This window comes from Rana temporaria, chromosome 3, assembly GCF_905171775.1.
Source record: "Rana temporaria chromosome 3, aRanTem1.1, whole genome shotgun sequence".
Lineage (NCBI taxonomy): Eukaryota > Metazoa > Chordata > Amphibia > Anura > Ranidae > Rana > Rana temporaria.
The window spans coordinates 279,118,408-279,141,641 of record NC_053491.1 but is presented as its reverse complement, the minus strand read 5'-3'; the positions used below and the strand labels follow the sequence as shown (position 1 = coordinate 279,141,641).

The 23,234-nt window shown below is 47.4% G+C and overlaps 1 protein-coding gene across 1 annotated transcript; it reads right to left on the bottom strand.

Annotated features, from left to right (window-relative positions):
• Nucleotides 1–214: 214 nt before the first annotated feature.
• On the bottom strand, nucleotides 215–1,625 carry HNRNPA0 (heterogeneous nuclear ribonucleoprotein A0). Its single transcript, XM_040344688.1, has one exon. It carries the CDS (start codon nucleotides 1,490–1,492, stop codon nucleotides 644–646), a length of 849 nt encoding a protein of 282 aa, XP_040200622.1. The 5' UTR covers nucleotides 1,493–1,625; the 3' UTR covers nucleotides 215–643.
• Nucleotides 1,626–23,234: the final 21,609 nt, after the last annotated feature.

Here is a 23,234-nt window from a genome sequence, read left to right as displayed (position 1 = left end):
AGATTTCAGAGGATCAAAATCGTGTATTGAAAAATGCAAAACGCACCTGCATCGGTGCAAAATCAGGCCTAAATACCATTTTTCCCCCAAGTAATATTAAAAAATAAAATAAAAAAGCACAATACATACGACACTTGTTTATATGAAGCTGCTGCAGCAGTAATGGCCGCTTCATATGTTGGAACAAAACAATTTCAGAAGACCTATAACAGTGTAATCTTAAAACAGTTTGGTTTTTATTAAAAATAAGGACAAACCAAATGCACAAATCCTACGCAGTTAAATGAACATTATATATGTCATAGAAAAAAAAAATCTTGGATTTTCAGATAACCGGAAGTTTAAAGGGTAACAAACACAATCCAGACCGATAGGCCATTCGGTAAAGTCATGAACAAAACAAAGGACTCCTGACTCCTTAGCGGAAGTCTATGTCCAAGATGTGGTTTAGCAATGATCAAATGGCAATAGAATACAGGTCAGGATGAGAAGACATTGAAAAAAAACAATGCCTGGCCAAATGGTGATCCAGACGAGTGAAACAACCAGGTCTTGTGGTAGGTAAAAAATAAAGGAACAAAAAAAAAAAAAAAGCTTAGACATCGTCCATTCATGGCTCAGTCATTGGGGGGATGGGGGGTGTTCAGTAGGAGCCGTAAGAGCCATAGCCCCCAGCTCCTTGGTAAGGGCCTGTGCTGCTATTGCGCCCCCAGGTGGTTGGTCCCGCACCTTTCATGGGCCCATAGGCGGACATGTGCTGAGAATAGTTCCCGAAGCCGTTATAACCGTCACCACCATAGGCGCTCTGCTCCCCGAATCCTCCATAGGAGTTGTAGCCCCCTCCGTAGGCCTCATAGCCGCCAGCATAGCCTTCCCTCTCCCCGGAAAAGCCGTTAGCCGAGCCTCCTCTCCCCCGGCCTCCGCCCCGGTATGACTTGGCTCCGGCACCCTGCCCGATGTCCTCCCTGGGCACGGCCTTCTTCACCTCCACGCGGTGCCCATTGATGGGGTGGAACTTCACCACGGCCGCCTTGTCTGCAGCGTCGTGGTTGGCGAAATGAACGAAGCCGAAGCCGCGCTTCTTACCGGTGCCTTTGTCGGCGATGATCTCAACCTTGTCTACGGGGCCGAACTGGGAGAAATGCTCCTGGAGGTGCTCCTCCTCGATGTCCGCCTTCAGCCCCCCCACGAACAGCTTGTTGACTTTGGCGTGGGCCCCAGGCCTAGTGGAGTCCTCCCGGGACACGGCCCTCTTCAGCTCCACGTTGTTACCGTCCACTACGTGTGGGGAGGCGGTGACGGCGGCGTCTGCTTCCTCGGCGTTGGCGAAGGTGACGAAGCCGAAGCAGCGGGAACGTTTAGTGAGCGGGTTCACCACCACCACACAGTCCGTCAGGGTGCCATAACCCTCGAAGTGACTCCTGAGGCCGGCCTCTGTGGTCTGGACATTGAGGCCTCCTACGAACAGCTTACACAACTGAGATGTGTCCATGTCTCCGCTCCTCTCTGACAATAAACTTACCGCACGTTGGGAGCACGGTTATTTCCTTTTTTTAGCGCGCAAGAAAATGCAAAAAGGAGATTCTTACGTCACCGGGTTGCAAAGGAACTTCCGGTCATGGGGCCTAACCCATGACGACGGGAGGGTGGGGCGTCTTTTGATTGGCCGATGGGGACGCCATTGTAAAGACGCTATTCAGTCTTCACGTGGGGGGAGGGCTGGCTGTGCTGGTGCAACGACAGGAAGTGAAGGCCCAAGCTTCTATTGAATTGCTGTGGTTCAATTGTTTTTTTGTTTCAGGTTTTTTAAATTTGCGGCTTTCTTTAACCTTAAGCTCCAGGCCTTTCTTGACGCTTTTTTGTTTATATGTAACAGGCTGTTTTTTGTTTTGCTACAAATTTTCTTAGAACCCCCAAACTTATTTTTCTAAAGGGGCTTTACGGATAAATTGGTGGGTGTTTTTTGTATGTCACACGATATTTGTATAGCAGTTTTTTTGGGGGGAAATTGTAATGCACAAGAACACAATACAATACCCAAATGTTTGGTAAAATTTAAAAGCTGATGATACGCCGAGTAAATAGATACCAAATATGTCATGCTTTAAAATTGGGCAGGCCCGTGCAACGGAAACAAACGTCCGATTTACGCTGCTTACACTGTGACCACGTTGGTGGTAAAGCGCTGCTCGTATTAGCGGTGCTTTACCTTAGTTTTAACAGCGCATTTCGGATGATAGTGGGGTGCTTTTAACCCTGCTAGCGGCCAAAGAAAGCATTAAAACTGCCAGTGTTGCGGCACTGCCCATTCATTCCAATGGGCAGGGGAAGTTTAGGAGCAGTGTATACAGCGCTCCCAAACCACCCCAAAGATGCTGCTTGCAGGACTTTTTTTCCGTCCCACAAGCACTCAGGCTTTCATACTGGGGAGGCATGAGAGGTAGTTTTCAGGCGCTTTACAGATGCTATTTTTAGCACTAAAACGCCTGAAAAATGCCTCAGTGTGTAAGTAGCCTTACTATCCATAGGTGCTACTTTAAAAGCCTTTTCAGGTCTGAGGTTTGCAGTGATTCCTCATGTGTGGGACAATCACTGTTTGCATGCGTGTGGGATCGGTGTGTGCCCTCGCCTTTGCACAGGGGCGCATAACATTTTATATATAGAGTTTTTTTTTTTTTTACACACTCGCTTAAACAGTGACAAGCACTCTTTGTGGAGCTCCCTCCGCTGCCCTAAAAAGCATTTGATCACACCAAGATCACTGTGCTCAGATGCTTTGCCTATTTAAAAATGGCGCTGTGTACATCCAAGGAGATCGGAAGTGGTTTATGCACATCATTTACGGTTTCCTGTATCATAGAGTTGGCCCCAGAAGAGGAGGAGAAGTACACAAACTTGTGCCCGTCTGTGAGTGTGCTGATGTCACAAAGCCACTCCAGCCTCTGGAAGGATCCCAACCATAATGTTGTCGCTCCATCTCTCAGTGCGCAGCTAAGGCCTCGTACAGACGGACGGACTGTCCGCTGAAAACGGTCCGCTGGACCGTTTTCAGCGGACATGTCCACCCGGAAATTTCTGTCTGATGGTTGTACACACCATCAGACAGAAATCCGCGCGTACACGATACGTGGCCGCGACAATTGCGGCCCTGGAAGTTCAATGCTTCCACGCATGCGTCGAATCACTTCGACGCATGCGAGGGATAGTGGCCGATCGGACATGTACAGTGAGTCTGTACAGACGACCGAACATGTCCGACAGACAGGCTTCCAGCGGACATGTTTCTTAGCATGCTAAGAAACATTTGTCCGCCGGAAAACGGTCGGCTGGACAAATGTCCGCTGGAAAACTGTCCGCTCAGCCGTACACACGACCAAACATGTCTGCTGAAACTGGTCCGCGGACCAGTTTCAGCAGACATGTTCGGTCGTGTGTACGGGGCCTAAGAGTTTAAGCCAGCTGCATCTACCCCCTCCCCTGCCCAAAGCTCCATTGAGCGCTGGAGGGGCAGAGTGGAGACCGGTGGCTGATAGTTACCGTTTCCATTCTGAGAACTGAGTGATTGGTGGTCCTGTGATCACTCAGCTCTTGGTCTTAGGCTGCTTTCACACTAAAGGCGCCCGGGCGTCGGCGGTAAAACAACACTATTTTTAGCTGCGCTTTACCGCAGTTTTTGCGGCGCTTTTCGGCCGCTAGCGGGGCGCTTTTGACCCCTGCTAGCGTCCCAAAAAGGGTTAAAAACGCTGCTATAGCGGCACTGCCCATTGATTTCAATGGGCAGGGGCGCTTTAGGAGTGATGAGTTCACAGCTCCTAATGCGCTCTAAAGAAGCTGCTGGCAGGACTTTTTCTGACGCCCTGCCAGCGCACCACTCCAGTGTGAAAGCCCTAGGGCTTTCACACTGGAGTGAATGAAGCCGCTGTTTCAGGGCGGTTTGCAGATGCTATTTTTAGCACTATAGCGCCTGCAAAGCACCTCAGTGTGAAAGGGGTCTTAGAGCCGACATGGGACAGCTGCTGCAATCGAACTGATGCTGCAGTTTTGAGGCGAGTAGGCGTATTTTATTCCAAATCTATCCACTTGCTGACCTGCTGCAGTACAAATACTGGGGCAGGGTGGCTCGTTCAGGCACCGTAACATACCTGTACATTGTGGCTTCCTTCTGTGTTCTGGGTGCACATGCGCACTGCCGCCAGCAAGCTCTGCTGTGATCGAACACAGCAGTACTTAACACATCCCGGCCAATGATTCATGGCCAGGACCTGCTGTTCATCTGTGTCCGATCAACGCAGGGCTCTGTATAGAGGGAGCAATCTCTTGTTCCGATTCCTACAAAGCAGGCATAAGAAACAAAGAGGTATTTAGTAAAAAGCAGCACACATTATGTATGTCAAAAAAATGCACCGCTAAATAAAATTACTGTGTGCAAAACACCATATATGACATAGACGCCATAAATCAGATGGTGGCTTACCAGATCTCCAGCGATCTTCCTTACTCAGGAAGATCTTTCAGCGCTTATTGGGATCTCTGATCCTCGGATGGAAGTCCAGAAATGTTCCCACGCCAGCCTTACTGTATTCCTCTTATGGTGAAAAGATGATCCAACTCACTATCTCGGATGGGATGATGAACCCTCAGGCCTCGTACACACGACCAGACATGTCCGATGAAAACGGTCCGCGGACCATTTTCATCGGACATGTCTGCTGGCAGAATTTGGTCTGATGTGTGTACACACCATCAGACCAAATTCCCCGCGGACAGTAAACACGGTGACGTGGCGGCGACGATGACGCGGCGACGTGCGCAAACCCGGAAGTTCAATGCTTCCACGCATGCGTCGAATCACTTCAACGCATGCACGGGATTTCGGGCCAGCGGACATGTCCGATGAGTCGTACTAACCATCGGACATGTCCGACGGACAGCTTTCCAGCGGACATGTTTCTTAGCATGCTAAGAAACTTTTGTCCGCTGGAAACCTGTGCGCTAGGCCGGAAAATTGTCCGGTCGGCCCTACACACGGTCGGACATGTCTGCGGAAACTGGTTCGACGGACCAGTTTCAGCGGACATGTTCGGTCGTGTGTACAAGGCCTTAGAGTAAAAAAACAGGGAGACTCCTCATGGTGTAGTATGGTCTCAACCGTTTTATTTTAAAATCAGTGGACTTACTGCTGGGTGTAAATGTCTCCACTATAGCCAGTGCTATCCTTCAAACAGTCATTATTCAAAAAGCATCTGTGCAGCAGCGTGTGTGTACATCGTCCCTACGATCATTTCGTTATAAGTAACGTCATCGGGGTACTGATGCTGCACAGGTGCTTTTTGAATTAATTCATACATCTATTTCATTCGTCATTTATATCTATACAATTAGTCTATTGCCGCGTACACATGGTCGGAATTTCCGACAACAAATGTTCGATGGGAGCTTTTTGTTGGAAATTCCTACCATGTGTAGGCTCCATCAGACATTTGCTGTCTGAATTTCCAAAAATTTGAGAGCTGGTTCTCAAATTTTCCGACAACAAAATCCATTCTCGTAAATGTGTGGACAATTCCGACGCACAAAATTCCACGCATGCTCTGAATCAAGTATGAGACGGTAGCGCTCAGTCTGGTAAAACTAGCGTTTGTAATGGAGATAGCACATTCGTCACGCTGTAACGGACGCAAATCGTCTCTCGCCAAACTTTTACTAACACGACTGGTATTGAACTACCCTTTAATAGTGCCATCATACGTCTTGTACATCACCATGTTCTTGGCGTATGGAATTTCCGACAACATTTGTGCGACTGTGTGTATGCAAGACAAGGTTGAGCCAAAATCCGTTGGAAAAAAATCCATGGTTTTGTTGTCGGAATATTCGATTCGTCTGTACGCGGCATTATTGTGGTGCTTGCAGCTTCTTTAGCTCTGGTAGCTCAGTATTTTTTCCCACATAATACAGCATATTAGTGCATTATGAAAGACTTACCTGGCATATTTAAGGATTCAGCCCTAACATGAACACATCACTCCTGCGTGTGCCCACAATAGTCACATCGTCACAGCACAGAGCCATATTGTAAATGTACACTGAGCTGCACATGCACAGTACAGTTTACGCAAATGCTGAAAGGCAGGAAGAAGCAGGTATGATGAAAGAGACCAAAAAGGTCTCTTTTTTCATAAAAGTACTGACTGCCGGCTATCTTTAGTGAAACTAAACCTAACGTTCAGAAAAAACTGTGAGGAGGTGGCTTCTTATTTTTCTTCCAGAAACGACATGTAATGTCTCTTTTGCAATAATACAAGCTTACCTGCCTGCTCACAGTTTTCTACCAAATGTACACTGTTCATGTGCATCTCTGCATTCATTCCAGGCACACATCAGCTGTGCTAGAATGAGCCCCCCTCCCCCAGCCAATCAAGAGATCGAGAACCTGGGGACAATATGACAGCGGCCAGTGGAGAATTTAACTTGCATTGCTGGAGGGTGGATGTTGTTTACTGGGGTGTTTAGTTCCACTTCCACTTGACCGCCAGATATAGTTATTGCATACTTACATTGGTCCAACTTAGACCAATATAAGTGTGCTTATCTCATACCTGGGGGACCACTGTGCAAGCAGAGAATCTCCATAGTAGTTAGGGCAACTGCAGTGATCACCAAGATCTTCCAGGTCCTGTGCTGAGCTGCTTCTCCACTAAACACTGACCACAGGGCGTTGCTCGCTTGGCACTGCCACCATTCACAGAACACCTTATATATTTTTTTTCAATTTATACAAGGCATTCTCTTGTTGGGTAAAGGGAAGATCATGACATCACCACCCCCTCTCCACCTCGTGTTTAGAGATTGTCTTGTGTTCATTGAAAGCAAATAAGGCTTTCTGTGAATGATAGTGGTCCCCCCGGAAGATTGAGGTGATCACTATAGTAACGCTGACTACTACAGTGATTGTCAGCAGTCCCTCAGCTATGAGATTTGCATACTTACATCTGTCCATGCTGGACCAATGTAGGTATGCAATTAAGATCATACATGGAGTTTAGCTTTAACACCAAATGATCCTGCCATGAAAGTCTTTGTTTAGCCACTTCCATAAGGTGACTCCTAATTGTGTTCCTGCATGGAGAGACAGGCAGATGACACATGCCTTTACACGCACATGAACTTTAATGGAATGCCAGTCTTAGTCCATAGCGTTCAGTATTGGGTTGGCCCACCCTTTGCAGCTATAAGAGCTTCAACTCTACTGGGAAGGCTTTCCACAAGGTTTAGGAGTGTGTCTATGGGAACATTTTAACATTCTTTCAGAGACACATTTGTGAGGTCAGGCACTGATGTTGCACGAGAGGGCCTGGCTCACAGTCTCTGCTCTTATTTATCCCAAAGGTATTCTATTGGGTTGAGGTCAGGATTCTGTTCAGGCCAGTCAAGTTCCTCCACCCCAAACTCGCTTATCCACACTATATTGCCAAAAGTATTGGACCATCTCTCCAAATCATTTGGTGAAGGGGAGATTATGGTGTGAGGTTGTTTTTCAGGAGTTGGCCTTGGCCCCTTAGTTCCAGTTCCATATTGAACCCTACGGACTAAGACTAGAATGCCATTAAAGTTCATGTGCATTTAAAGGCAGGCGTTCCAATACTTAGTGCATATAGTGTATCAGGTGCTCACCATTTTATGGTGAGTCCTCACATGGGAAGAGAGTAGAAATGAGCTTGGGCATTATCCCTAGCCAAACTCAATTTGCACTCTTTTTTACTCCCTGTGGGCCAGGTCATTCCTGCCCTGCAGCCCATTTCTTTGAGTATTTGAGCTGAGGGACAGGAATGACCCGGCCTGCAGCTCATTGGAGTAAACAAAAAGAAAGTGCAAGTTTGAGGTTAGGCTGGAGATGAATTCAAAGGATGCCAAAACTAATTTCTAGAAGAGAGCAGAGATGCAATATCATCATGAGGCAGCATGAAAATATGCACGTGGGCACACCAACTATTTAGGAAGACTTTTCTTCATGGAACTTGAGGGCAAGACAGGATTAAGTATAGATAGGACACGTGTATGTTGTTTCCAGTAAGGGCAAGCGAGGAGGCTTCAGGCATATAGTTGGAAAAGTGGGAATTGAGATCCTATTTAAAGTGGATGTAAACCCAAAAATGTGTATTTTATTTTTTGATGTCACAATGTACAGTATACGATTTCCTATCATCTGTGCCCTGTCTTGCCACACAGAGTTAATCCAGCTCTGAGCAATCCTCTTTTATTGTTCAATGAAATAAAACAGAATTACAGAGAAAAACCTTAGTCCGTTCCGCCACCCTTGCTGTGAGTGACAGGTTATTTACATATCTCATGCACTAGCCTGGAGACAGGCAATATTTTTAATTCCCACCCCCACTCCTTTTCTGAAGTCATGTGGTTACTTTTCTGGATTTTGACTGGATGTTGGTGATCATAGCAGAATTTATTGTAAGGAATACACAGGAGAAAATGCATGTTGACAAGGGGAGTGTAGAGGAGGGCGGGGAGTCTACTGACATCACGACTCCAACCACAGAGCTCCAGACAACAGATCCATCCACAGAATCTGCAGTTTTTCAGTTCTTATAACAGACAGAGGGGAGACATTTGACAGGTAAGCATACAAGCAGTAGACATCTATATCATTATAGATCAGCACTATGGCAGTAGTTTAGAAAGGATGAGAGTGGGTTTACATCCACTTTAAGAGATTGATATGCAGTGGATGTTTATCACCAGCAATCACATAGGGACCAATGTATGTCCCTTTTTCATCCGTAAAAGGTTGTATGCAAAAATCGGACATACGGTCCGCACGTCTGAAAGGGGCCTAAGGTAAAAGACCTTCTGTGCTGCAGGATCCACCCAGCAAACTCCCCCCCCCCCCTCCATACTTGCCTAAACCCGATCCAACAATGTGCACGAGAGCAGCAGCTCCCTGTCTCCCTCCTTACCCCATTACATCAGAGCCCCACACAATCACACAGTTACCGCCTTCAAAGAGTCCCCAGTTCCACAGGACCCTCATCACACAGTCCCTTGTTAACATCAGAGCCCCACCTTTGCCTCCAGCAGCACAGCAGAAGGCAGGGAGGTGCAGGTGCCCTCCATGACACCTGTTCTGGATCAGAGTCATGCACTGCCATGGTGGGGGTGAGCTGGCCACCATCACCATAGCAACGAATGATGCCATGTGTCTTGGCCCTACAGTGTCATTGGTTGTTAGGGTGCTGGCAGGCAGTCCGCTGCCACCATGGCAACTCCCGACACTGATGCAGGGCAAACTGGGTCCCATACTAGCAGCTCCCTGGTTGGGAAACTGTGCCTTAACCACTTCCCATCCGGGCCAATTATGGCATTTCTTTCCTATATGTAAAAATCATCATATTTTGCTTAAAAATTACTTAGATCCCCCAAACATTATATATGTCACGCTTTAGAATTGCGCACACTCGTGGAATGGTGCAACACGACGGTACTTTAAAATCTTCATAGGCAACTCTTTAATTTTTGTTACAGGTTACCAGTTGAAAGTTACAGAGGAGGTTTGGTGCTAGAATTTTTTCTCTCCCTAAAACATTTACATGCGTGCGTGACCTACGTTTGCGCTCGCTTTTGCACCTTTTTTTTTTTGCATGCTAGTCTCATATGGAAAACCAATAGGGTACTGAATTAAAGTTAAAGTGAAATTTGCTCTGCGCCTTGGAAACCAGTGCTACCATTATATAGTGCAATAAATTTATGCTGACTTCTGCAGTTCTCATGTGTAACAAGTCAAACACAAACCAACTTAAAAACTATATATGAACCATTCATATCATAAACAGACAAAATAAAGGTTAATAAATAATGTGATGAAATGTCACAGATAGCATGTCACCTCATAACAAACAATATGAAAGTCCCAATTATAACAGTTCCAATGTGATGACAAAATAAATTGCTGGTGCTCCTTATAAACATATCATTGTGCTCAGCTTTTGTGATGTGATAGCGAGGCGCGGTCATCACTTCCCACATACAAACAAAATCTATTTACACCAGGCGTCGGGTCTTTTAGGCACAGAAACAAGTGAATGGAATCTTATATTCTTTTATTAAATAAACAATGTGGAATGTTTTCATGCTATGGAATGGTTTCACGCTATGAGTCTTTCTTTCTGTTATCCTTCCCCCCCCTAATGTGATCACTGTGCTATTGTATATGCTGAGCATTATTGAACAAATTTGGAGGTGGCAACCCATCAGGGGAATGCCCCACAAGTGCTGTTAACCATACTAAAACATATACTATATATTTTATGATTTCTAGTCCATGTGGGGCACAGAGAGCACTATGGAGAGGAGCAAAATGATATGTTTATAAGGAGCACCAGCCCTTTTTTTTTTGTTATCACATTGGAACTGTTATAATTGGGGCTTTCATATTGTTTGTTATGAAGGCACATTTTTTATTAAAGTGGTTGTAAACCGCTGGGTGCCTTTTTTTCCCTCAAACCTGCAAGGTAAAGCTATAATGTGCATACTAGCACATTATGTGAAACTTACCTGAAAACTAAGGGCCAGATTCACAGAAGAAGTACGCCGGAGTATCTGCTGATACTCCGGCGTACTTTCAAATTTGCCGCGTCGTATCTTTAGTTTGAATCCTCAAACCAAGATACGACAGCTTCTGGCTTCGATCCGACAGGCGTACGGCTCCGTGCGCCTTCGGATCGTAGGTGTAATACTTTGGCGCCCGCTGGGTGGAGTTTTTGTCGTTTTCTGTGTCGGGTATGCTAATTAGCTGTTTACGGCGATCCACGAAGGTACGCGCGTTCATCGCATTCTCTTACGTCGTCGCTAGTCGACTTTTCACGGTGTATAGTTAAGGCTGCTATTTCATGGCTTATATTTAGACTTGCCATGTTAAAGTATGGCCGTCGTTCCCGCGTCGAATTTTAACTTTTTTTTTTTACGTCGCCGTTCAAAAAATTACGTCGGTGCGACGTCATTTCGCGCAAAGCACGGCAGGAAATTTCAAAACGGAGCATGCGCAGTACGTTCGGCTCGGGAACGCGCCTAATTTAAATGATACACGCCCCATTTGAATTAGGCGGGCTTGCTCCGGACGGATTTACGCTACGCCGCCGCAAGTTTACAGGCAAGTGCTTTGTGAATCAAGCACTCGTCCGTAAAACTTGCGGCGGTGTAACGTAAATGCAATACGTTACGCCGCCGGAATTCTACGTGAATCTGGCCCTAAGCATTCTAGCGATGCAATGTCATCGCTGGAGGCTGCTTCAATCTTCACCCGTCTTCCTTCCGGGTCCGTGGACTTTGGCTGTATGACTGGCTGAAGCCGCAATGACGTCGCTCCCGCGCATGCATGGGGGACCCGCTGTTTACTGCCAGGTGGCCGTTCCTTCAGAGAATATGCGCCTATGGCATCATCGGCTGCATATATAATAAATATCTCCTAATAACAGTGCATGTTTAGGAGATATTTACAGTACCTATAGGTAAGCCTTATTATAGGCTTACCTATAGGTAAAAGATTGAAGTTTACAACCACTTTAATCACTTCAGCTCCAGAAGGTTTTACCCACTTCCTGACCAGGCCATTTTTTCCGATACGGCACTGCGTTGCTTTAACTGGCAATTGCACGATCGTGTGAAACTGTACCCAAATACAATTTAATTTTTCCCACAAATAGAGCTTTCTTTTAGTGATATTTTATTACCTTTTGCTATAAACAAAAAATTTGAAAAAAATATATATATTTTTTACTTTCTGCTATAAAACATTCTCAATAAAAACAATTAAAATAATCTAAATTCTTCATCAAATTGTATACTGCTACATATTTTTGATAAAATAAATCCCAAAAAGCATATATTAATTTGTGCAAAAGCTATAGGCCCGGATTCACAAAGCACTTACGCCGACGTATCTCGAGATACGCCGCGTAAGTAGGCACGGCGCCGTCGTATCTATGCGCCGTGCCCACAATCTGAGATACGCCTAAAAATAGGCTTCCTACGACCGACGTAACTTGCCTACGCCGTTGTATCGTGGGCGCATATTTACGCTGGGCGCATTTGCCGCTCCCATTGATTTTCTATGCACATATGCAAATTAGGGAGCTACGAACGTAGTTGCGCCCGGCACATAATATACGTGGTTTGCGTAAGTCGTACGTCCGGCGTAAAGTTATGCCCTATAAAGCAGGTGTAAGTCAGCAGCATCCATGCAAATGGCTGAACCAGGGAACACAACCGTCGTATTTTACGTCGTTTACGTAGTACGTGAATATGGCTAGGCGTAGGTTACGTTCACGTCGTAGGCAGTGATTCGACGTATCTTAGGGAGTAGTTCCAACGTGATTCTGAGCATGCGCACTGGGATGCGTCCACGGGACGCGCATGCGCCGTTAGTTTTAAGTACTTGTATGGCGCTCGGCCCATCATTTACATGGGGTCACGCCTCATTAGCATGGCTTACGCCCACTTCCACCCACGCCGGCTTACACCAAGGAAACCCAGCACAGTTTGGGCAGCGGAGGCTTTGTGAATTTGGTGCGCGCCTCTCTGCGCTCCGTCGGCGTAGCGTATATTAGATACGCAACGTCAGCATAAATATGCGCCGATGTATGTGAATCCGGGCCATAGTGTTCACAAACTATGGGATAGATTTAGGGACTTTTTATTTTTTTTAAATGTTTTTACTAGTAATGACGGCAATCAGGGATTTTTAGCGGGACTGCGACATTGCGTTAGACAAATCTGACACTTACATTTTCCAAAGCTATAGTTCAAAATCAGTCATACTTCTGGAGAGAAACCAATCAGCTTCCAGGTTTTATTGCCAAAGCTTAATTAAACAAACCAAGGTTAGAAGCTAAATGGTTTCTCTGCAGAAGTGTGACTGATTTTCCACTCTAGCTTTAGTAAATAAACCCTATAGAGAATTTTTTTGGGGACCAGTGACACCAAAACAGCGATCAGTGATAAGAAAAAATGCACTGACACTGTATAATTGACACTGGCAGGTAATAAGTTAACTCCAGGGGCAATCAAGGGGTTAACTATGTTCCCTGTGTGTGTTTACTTACTGTGTGGGGGACTGATGCACTCAGTGGCGGTTGGTGCTCAACATTTTTGGGGGGGCGCAAACGTAAAAAAAAAAATTGCAGCCTCACTGTGCCCATTAAATGCAGCCACTGTGCCATCAATTGTTACCACTGTTCCATGCCATCAAATGCAGCCACTGTGCCATGCCATCAAACGCAACCACTGTGCCATCAATTATCACCACTGTGCCATGCCATCAAATGCAGTCACTATGCCATCAATTCGCACCACTGTGCCATGCCATCAAATGCAGTCACTGTGCCATGCCATCAAACGCAGCCACTGTGCCATCAATTATCACCACTGTGCCATGCCATCAAATGCAGTCACTATGCCATCAATTCGCACCACTGTGCCATGCCATCAAACGCAGTCACTGTGCCATGCCACCAAACGCAGCCGCTGTGCCATGCCATCAAACGCAGTTGCTGTGCCATGCCATCAAACGCAGTCACTGTGCCATGCCATCAAACGCAGTCACTGTGCCATGCCATCAAACGCAGTCGCTGTGCCATGCCATCAAACACAGTCACTGTGCCATGCCAAACGCAGTCACTGTGCCATGCCATCAAATGCAGCCACTGTTCCATCAATTGTCAACACTGTGCCAATTTTCACCACTATGCCCCTCAATTGTCACCACTGTGTCCTTTAATTGTCGCACTGTGCCCATTGGTGCCACTGTGCCCATTGTCACTACTGTGCCCATTGTTGTCACTGTGCATGTCACTGTGCCCTTTAATTGTTGCCACTTCGCCCATTGTCACTACTGTGCCCTTTGTCGCCACTGTGCCCATTGATGCCACTGTGCCCGTTGTCGCCACTGTGCCCTATAAAATGCACTTACCTTAATCCTTCCACGTCCCTCTGTGTCTTCTCCCGCCTTGGTGACGCTTCAGCCAATCAGGTTACCGATAACCAAAATCGCCGAACCTGATTGGCTGAGACAGCGGTCAGTCTTATCCAAGGAACGCACCCCGTACGTTCCCTGGATGAAGCATCCGGGAGATGAGGGCTGTACTCGGAAAGCCTATCAGAGCCGCTGGCTTTGATAGGCACTTCCACACAGCCAACCAGCTGCCTTTATTCAGGTGGTCGGCACTCAATGTCCGGCCACCTGAATAGACCAGCGGCAGCTGGCAACAATAACATACATTCATGCAGTTGCAGTGCATGAATGTATGTTATTTTCAGTGGCGGGGCGGAGCCAGAGGGGCCGGCGCTCCAGCGCCCTCTATGGACGGACCGCCGCTGGATGCACTTGAGGAAGAGGGACATCTATGTTCCTGATTAGCAGGAATCACAGATGTCTCTCTTCCTGTCTGACAGAAGGATGATCTGCCTTGTATTTAGGCAGACCGTCCTTCTGTCTCTCCAGCGAGCAATCGTGGGTGGCCGGTGTGCCACGGAAACCCGCTGATTGGCTCCTGCTGTGTCCAATCACAGCGGGAGCATGGCTCCGGCGGTAAATGCGTTGCCCAGAGCCAAGCATGAGAATCACGTCCAGGTACATGATTTTGCACTTACTGTAAGAGCCCCCTTCTGCAGTAAATGTACGTGAGGTGGTCCCTAAGTGGTTAAAGCGGTAGTAAACCACATAAAAAAAAAAAAATATGAAAAAAATCAGGCCCAGGGAAGTTAAAGTCATAATGTGCTAGTATGCAGTATTGCTTGATCTATGGCCAGCCTTAAAGGGGTTTTCCACCTTTTTTTTAAGTTTATTAAAAGTTAGCAGCTACAAAAAGTGTAGCTGCTGGCTTTTAATAAACTGACACTTACCTGCTCCACGGCTCCAGCTACGCGCCGGCCGGGGCTCCACTCCTCGCCCCCCCTCGCCGGCCGGCGTCTTCATTCTTAGTGTGGGCACCCGGCAGTGACAGCTTTCGGCTTCACGGTCGGGCAGAATCCCTGGGATTGGAGGGCTTGACACACTCCAGCATCCGACCACTGGATATACGAGTTCGCCACTCGTCGGATTGATGCAGCAATTTCGATTTTAAATGTGAGTTTTTAAGTGCTTTTAAAATAAACTTTTCACGTCTGACTGGGCTACGCTGTGGTTGTTTATTCCACTTCCCCCCATGTATGACTGCCACTTCTGAGTGTCTGGACTGAGCCACAGATAGAGGGGAAGTGTTGGAGGCACAGATTAATTGCGAGTCCGCACTCGTGGAGGAAGGTCTTTTATGTTATATTGTTCATGTGAGTGCATTACTACCTGGGCATTCCTGGGGGGTTTTTGTTTATTGTTGATGATATCACACGATCAGGCTTGTCCTTCTCTCTTACCCCACATACACCACCGAGATCCTCATACATAACAAGAGCCGACTCGTGAACCATTGGGGACACGGGACTCCTAACCCTGGAGAATCAGTAAGGGAGAGGAAGGAGGGACTGACGAGCTCGGCGTTCGTGGATAAGAGCCCCAGTTTTTTCACCCACATGTGAGTGCATCTCCACTGGTTTAAATCAGAAGACATTGCTATCTCTCTCTGTGACGTTATCACACCATTTGGTTTCTACTCCTTTTACTTTTTCATGTAATACACTTTATGGAGACCCGTATGTGATATCCAACAACGGACCACACCCATCAGGATCAGGCTGATTCAATCCAGCTTGCCAGATTAGAGGTGAGCTGCTGGGATCACTAGAGGTGCATATATGAGATCTTGGTTACGGCTCACTCTCTATCTTTCACCCTTTTTGGATACAAGGCCTCCTTCTTCTGAAATACTTTGACCCTTATTCTTATTTTTATTTTTATATTTATTTTTATTTCTATTTTTATATTTTATTTTTATTGTTGTTGTGTTTTTCAACATTTTTCACTTCACAACGTTATTGATTGGATAAAGTATTGATGAACTGCACCCCTACATGGTTGGATTTTGTTGTACCTGGACCTCTTCAGCACTGTGCCCTCGATTAATGACTATTCAACAATATTGTTTACTGGTATATTAGTGTCACTCCCCCTTTTTTGGACTTTCCCCACCCATTTTTTGTACTTGTATATGTATGTGGTTATATGCACACACACATTAATTTGTATAACACTTTACAGCGCAAATATTTCACTTGTTACAATTGCCCCCTAAACCTAATAACTGGTTGTGTCACCCTTGCCCGCAACAACTGCAATCAAGCGCTTGCAATAACTAACGTGGAGTCTTTCACAGAGCTGTGGAACAATTTTGGCCCACTCTTCTTTGTAGAATTGTTTTAATTCAGCCACATTGGAGGGTTTTCCAGCATAAACGGCCTGTGTAACGTCATAAAACAGCATCTCAATTGGATTTAAGTCCAGGCTTTGACTAGGCCATGCCAAAACCTAAATTTTGCTTTGTTTGGACTTGCTGTTGTGTTTCAGATCATTGTCCTGCTGCATAACCCAAGTGCACATGAGCTTGAGGTCACAAACTGATGGCTGGACATGCTCCTTTTAGATTTTCTGGTAGAGCTCAGAATTCACGGTTCCATCATTTATGGAAAATCAATTATGGCAAGTCGTCAAGCAACCCCAGACCATCATGCTACCACCACCATGTCTGACTGTTGACAGAATGTTCTTGTTATGAAAGGCTGTATTCGTTTTATGCCAGATGTAACGGGATGCACACCTTCCAATATGTAGAATTTTTGTCTCATCAATCCACAGAATATTTGCGTAAAAGTCTTGGGGATAATCAAGATGTTTTTAGGTAAATGTTAGATGAGCCTTTGTGTTCTTTTTGGTCAGCAGTGGCTTTGGCCTTGGAACTCTCTCATGGGTGCCATTTTATATTATTATTTCTCAAGTAGCAAAAAGGGATACAACATTGTGAAACATTATATAATGTCTTACAGCAGTGGTCATCAACCTTGTCCTCAGGGCCCACTAACAGGCCAGGTTTTATGTATTGCGTTGGGGAGATGCAGACTAGAATACTGAAATCACTGAGCAGCAAATGATATCACCTGTGATGTATTTCAGTTATCTTGCAAACCTGGCCTGTTAGTGGGCCCTGGGGACAGGGTTGATGACCACTGTGACTTAGGCCTCGTACACACGGACGGACTGTCCACTGAAATCGGTCCGCCGGACCATTTTCAGCGGACATGTCCGCCCAGAGATTTCTGTCTGATGGTTGTACACACCATCAGACAGAAATCCGCGCGTACACCATCCGCGGTGACGTGGCCGCGCCGCCGCTGTGACGATTACGCGGCGACGTGCCGCGGCCCTGGAAGGTCAATGCTTCCACGCATGCGTCGAATCACTTCGACGCATGCAAGGGATGGCGGCCGAGCGGACATGTACGGTGAGTCTGACCAGTTTCAGCAGACATGTTCGGTCGTGTGTACGGGGCCTTACAGTACATAAAACTATTATTGCTTTACCTTCCCTCAACTCTGTGTATCAAGAACAAGTGGGGTACTTTGTAAGGGGGAAATCGAGACCAATGCCCCTCGTTCTAAGATCTTGTCCTCCTGTTCCGTAGTCATTGCCCCCACGTCTCTCTCCCATCCCACTCTGCTCTTGGAAGGTCCGACTCCACTTATTATTCTAGCCCCCAATCTGGTGTATAGCTCAGAGATTAGTCCTTTAGATGTATCTGACTTAGTTTTAAGAGAGTGGGGATCTGAGTCCATTCAATTATTTGTGACCCGAACTGTACTTGAATGGCGTGTCTAATCTGGAGGTACTTATAAAATGAAATATTTGATATATTAAATTCCCATATTAAATCTAGGAATGTTTTCATAAGATTGTCCTCGTATAGTTGGATTAGTCGGTTTATGCCCTTTCTCTCCCATTCTTTGGGCCTCTCTATGCCCCTTACTTCTGCCAAATTTTTATTGTTCCATAGGGGGGTGTATTCTGTTACCCCATTAATGCCTTTGTTGTCTGCCATACCTTACTAACTAGTTTTATAGTCGGGCATCTGTGGATAAATGAGTCTGCCTCCAATGCCTCCACTAATATATTATGTGGGGCCCCCGTTAGCATCATTCTGCCGCTGGAGTTCCCACCTCCTAGGGCTCCACAGCTCGCTAGATGTTGCAGCTGGGATGCCAGAAAATATGATCTCGTGTGCAGGACCGCCATACCCCCTTCTTTAATCGGTAATTGCATAGTTTGCAGACTATTTCTAGATTGGCCTTTGAAAAAGATGCCCTTTGAAAGTATTCTATATGTACAGCGCTGTTTGTTTTATTTCAATTGTAAGTTATTTTACTCTTGTTAAACATTATTTAATATTAATTACTGCACTATGGAGTCCTCCTCTTTTCCCCTATGCTACTTAGTGCATTACCCTGTGACTGTGATCCTGCTGTGGAGGACCTGGAATTCGATCGTCCAGTAATAGGGTCTGGTGAGAGGCTTGTTGTCCGGGTATATGAGGTAAGAGGCTGGGGGGAAATAGTGTGGCACATGCTGTATGGGGGAATTGGTTCCTGGATGTTGGCACCGTCACCTTAATGTTCAATCGACCAATACATGAGTCTGGTAAGAGGTGCATTGTCCTGCTTTATGAGGTGAGAGGCTTAGGGAAATAGTGTGGTACATGCTGAATAGTGGAAACTATACCTGGATTTTGGCACCTGAACTTTGATGCCGCGTACACACGGTCGTTTTTCGGCATGAAAAAAAAATGTAATTTTTCAGCATGTCCAAAAAACGAAGTTTTTCCAACTTCATCATTAAAAACGACATTGCCCACACACCATCGTTTTTGAAAAATTATGAACAAAGCGTGGTGACGTACAACACGTACGACGGCACTCTAAAGGGGAAGTTCTATTCGCCTTTGGGCTGCTTTTAGCTGATTCCTTGTTAGTAAAAGACGATTAACGCTTTTTTGTCTGTTACATCGTGATGAATGTGCTTACTCCATTATGAATGGTAGTTTTACCTGAACGAGCGCTCCCGTCTCATAACTTGCTTCTGAGCATGTGCGGGTTTGAAACGTAGTTTTTGCCCACACACGATCATTTTGTACAACACGAAAAACGAAATTTTCAGAAGCCGAAAAACGATGTGAAGCCCACACACGATCATTTTAAATGACGTTTTGAAAAAATAGGATTTTGTACTCACCGTAAAATCCATTTCTCTGAGCTCATGGACGGACACAGCAGCAATTGACCTTAGGGTTTATCATCCTTCCTTTCAGGAGAGACTGGGCAGAAAAAACAGCACTTCAAGTGTTAAAACACTTCTCAGTATAGCTCCCCCCAGGGGGCAGGGCCCCGGGTATATCCCTCACTCTGCCTCAGCAGCCCCAGTTCGTAACAAGCAGTACAAACAAAGGAGGGGAGGGTGCTGTGTCCGTCCATGAACTCAGAGAAATGGATTTTACAGTGAGTACAAAAATCTTATTTTCTCTTCCGTTCATGGATGGACACAGCAGCAATTGACCTTAGGGACGTCCCCAAGCAGTGTCAACAATTTTTTGAGGGGTGGGAAAAAACACAGCAAATAAAGCTTCACCCCAAACAAACCAGAGTGCCTCAATGGAGGAACTTCAACCTTAAACAGCCGCCTGCAAAAACTTGCGGCCAAAGGAGGCATCCGAAGATGCACTCATCCACCTTGCAAAACTTGAAAAGGTGTGGGTTGACGACTAGGTCGCTGTCTTACACACCTGTAAAACAGACGCTTGATGGCGGAAAGTCCAAGAGGGATCAATCGCCCTGGTCGAATGCGCCGTAACCAGAAAGGGAGGCGCCCGCCCCTTTTAGGGCATAGACCTGTCTGCTCCACCTGAAAAATGGAGGCCGACGACTGCCAGACCTTTTTTTAGGACCAGTCACTGACACCAACAGTGAGTCCGATCTCCCGAATGGAGCTGTAGCAGAGAAGTACGCCCGTAGGGCTTGCACCACGTCCAGGGAAAGTAACGTGGCCTCCTTCGAGTTCTCCGGCTGAGGACATAAGGATAGTAAAACCATGTCCTCATTAATGTGAAAAGCCGAAACAACCTTCGAAAGGAACGATGGCTGCGGCCGCAGCACCACCTTATCCTTGTGGATGATCAAGTAAAAGAGCCTTGCAAGACAAGGCCGCCAGATCCCAAACTCGTCTGACCGAAGGAATGGCTTTGAGGAAGACCACCTTCTGGGACAGTCAACAGAGGAATCTCCCGAATGTCCTCAATCGGAGCCCTTTTGAAGCACCGAGAGGGCCAAATTCAAGTCCCACGGAGGCAGTGGAGGACGCACAGGAGGGGCCACATGCCTAACCCCCTGTACAAATGTACGCATCAGGGAGTGCGTCGCCAACGGCCCTTGAAAATAAACAGCCAAGGCCGAAATCTGACCCATAACCGTACTTAAGGCGAGAGCCTGATCCACTCCCCACTGTAGGAACAGCAGAATCCGGGACAGCACGTATGTGCGGGGGTGCCATTTCATCTCTGCACATGTAGAGATGTAGGCCTTCCACGTACGATGGCAAACCCTACGTGAAGTAGACTTCCATGTAAGTAGCATGGTAGAGATCTCCGAGTCTGACAGGCCTCGGTCCTTCAGCACCTGGCTCCCAACAGCCATGCCGTTAAAGCCAGGTGAGAAAAATCGGACCCTGCGACAGAAGATCTACTCTCAGGGGTAGAAGCCAAGGGACGTCTGCCACCAGACGCACAAGGTCCGCGTACCAGGAACGGAGCGGCCAATCCGGAGTGACCAGGATTGTTGGTAACCCCTCCGCTTCCACTCTGCGCAACAGGCCAGGGGAGGGAAGGCATAGACTAGGCGATAGTGACCCCACGGTGCCACCAACGTGTCTGACACGTCCGCCGAAGGGTCTCTTGACCTGGCCACAAAACATGACATCTTCCGATTGAGACGGGATGCCAGAAGATCCACGCTTGGAGTGCCCCATTTTTGGCACAACTCTGAAACACTTCCGGGTGCAGCGACCATTCTCCCTGGTCCAGTGTTTGGCGACTTAGGTAGTCGGCTTGTCAACTCTGCACCCCCAGAATGCACACGGCCGACAGAGCCGGAACGTACCTTGTGGCTCACCAGAGAATGTGTGCAACCTCCGCCGCCGCGACCGATCTCCGCGTGCCCCCTTGATGGCAGACATACGCCACGGCCGAGGCGTTGTCGGAATGGATCCTTACCGAACGGTCCTGCAGACCCAGAGACCACTTGGAGAGCCGCAGCCTGATAGCCCGGAGCTCCAGGACATTGATTGGCAGACGGGACTCCACCTGAGTCCAGCGCCCCCGGGCTGACTGGACACTCCAGAACGCCCCCAGCCGGAGAGGCTGGCATCCGTCGTGACCACTGTCCGATAGCACGTCAGGAATAATTTCCTGGTCCAAAGTACTGGAGATGTCAGCCACCACACTAGGGAGGACCTGACCAGGCGACTCACACAAATTTGGTAATTCAGAGACGAAGGGAGCTTGTCCCAACGTGACAGAATCTCTTTCTGTAACACTTGGGTGTGGAATTGGGCATACGGAAACGCCTCGAAAGGCTACCATGGGACCCAGAATTCTCTTGCAAAAGCGAAGCGAGGACCACATCTGGGTGGCTAACCGCAGATTGCAGTGTCTGGAGTTCTTCTGAGAAAAACTTGCTTCTGAGGAATCGAGGGGCTGGCAGGTGATGGACCATCCTCTCCTAAGACTGAGCTTAAAGAAGCTCTCAGGAAAAGGTCGTCCAGGTATCCCACAATAGCGATTCCGTGCTGCCTTAGCAGGGCCAGAATCTGAGCGATCGCCATTGTGAAAACTTGTGGTGCCGAAGCCAGGCCGAAGGGGAGGGCCACAAACTTAAAATGGTCCTCTTCGACCGCAAAACGCAGAAACCTCTGGTGTTTTGCGCGTATGGGAATATGCAGGTACGCGTCCTGAGTACCCAAGGACGCCCCAAAGTCCCCCTGATGGAGAGCCGCCACTACAGAGCGAACAATTCGATCGTGAACCTTTGCACTTTGACAAAGGAGTTAAGGGCCTTAAGGTCCAGGATTGGACGGACCCCTTCCTTTTTTGGGGACTACAAACAGATTGGAGTAAAAACCCCTAAAACCGTTCCCTTGAAGGAACCGGTATAATCACTCCCCTGACCAGCAGATCCTGACCAGCCCCTGACAGGGCCACCCGGCATACCGGAGGAAGCTGGAGGCTGGAAGGAAAAATCTGTTTGGTGGACAAGAGAGAAACTCTATCTTGTATCCCGAGGAAATTACCTTGCAAACCCAGCGGTCGGAAAGAGGGATCTCCATCGAGCCGCGCATTCGCAAAGTCGGCCCCCCACCCGGGTGTCTGGCGGGGACAGACCTACATGCAGAAGCAGGCTTGTTGGGCTTGCCAGGTGCGCTTTTGATCTACAGCGGGCGCCTTAGCAACCTGGAAAACGTTTTCCTGCCACACCTGGGGGGCGAAAAAAACGCATGGGGGAGGTAAAGGAGGGACCCTGCTTATGACGAGGCTCCTTACCCTTCCCAGATTGTGGGAGCAGAGTGCTCTTACCCCCTGTAGCATCTATAATGATGTCATCCAGGGACGCCCCAAAAAGCCGTGCACCCTTCAAGTGTAAGTCCCCTAAGGACCTTTTAGAGGTTTGGCCCGCAGACCAACACTTTAGCCACCCAAGGTGGCATAGTACCACTGCGTAGGTGGAGGCCCTGGAGAGCAAGAGGCCCTGCACTAACTGGTCAGCCAGGCCCACACAGAGCTCAGGAGCATTATGCGCCTCCAGCTCCTGCAGCAGGGACTTTGCCTGCTTGGTAATTGTCTGTGACACTAGAGCTCCGGCCAAAACCGGTCTCACTGCCGACCCCAATACTGTGAACATGGAGCGGGCCACAGCCTCAGCTCTCCTATCTGCGGGGTCCATAAAGGCGGGAGCCCCTTCCACAGGTAACGTGGTAGACTTGTTCAGTCATGACACAAGGGGGTCCGCTGACGGAGAACTTTTTTTTTTTTAAACATCTTCTATAAGAGGATAACGGACCGCAAAGTATTTTGGTACATCAAAAACTTTCTGCGGCCGATCCCATTCCTTGTATAATATTTTGACCAGGTAAGGAACACAAGGAAACACTTTTGCGGTGAGGGGCGGTGTGCGGAAGCCAAAAAGGGACCGGCATCTCTGAT

What these genes read in the sequence shown, in the direction of transcription:
- HNRNPA0 (XM_040344688.1), bottom strand. Translation starts at nt 1,492, where the DNA reads ATGGACACATCTCAGTTGTGTAAGCTGTTCGTAGGAGGCCTCAATGTC.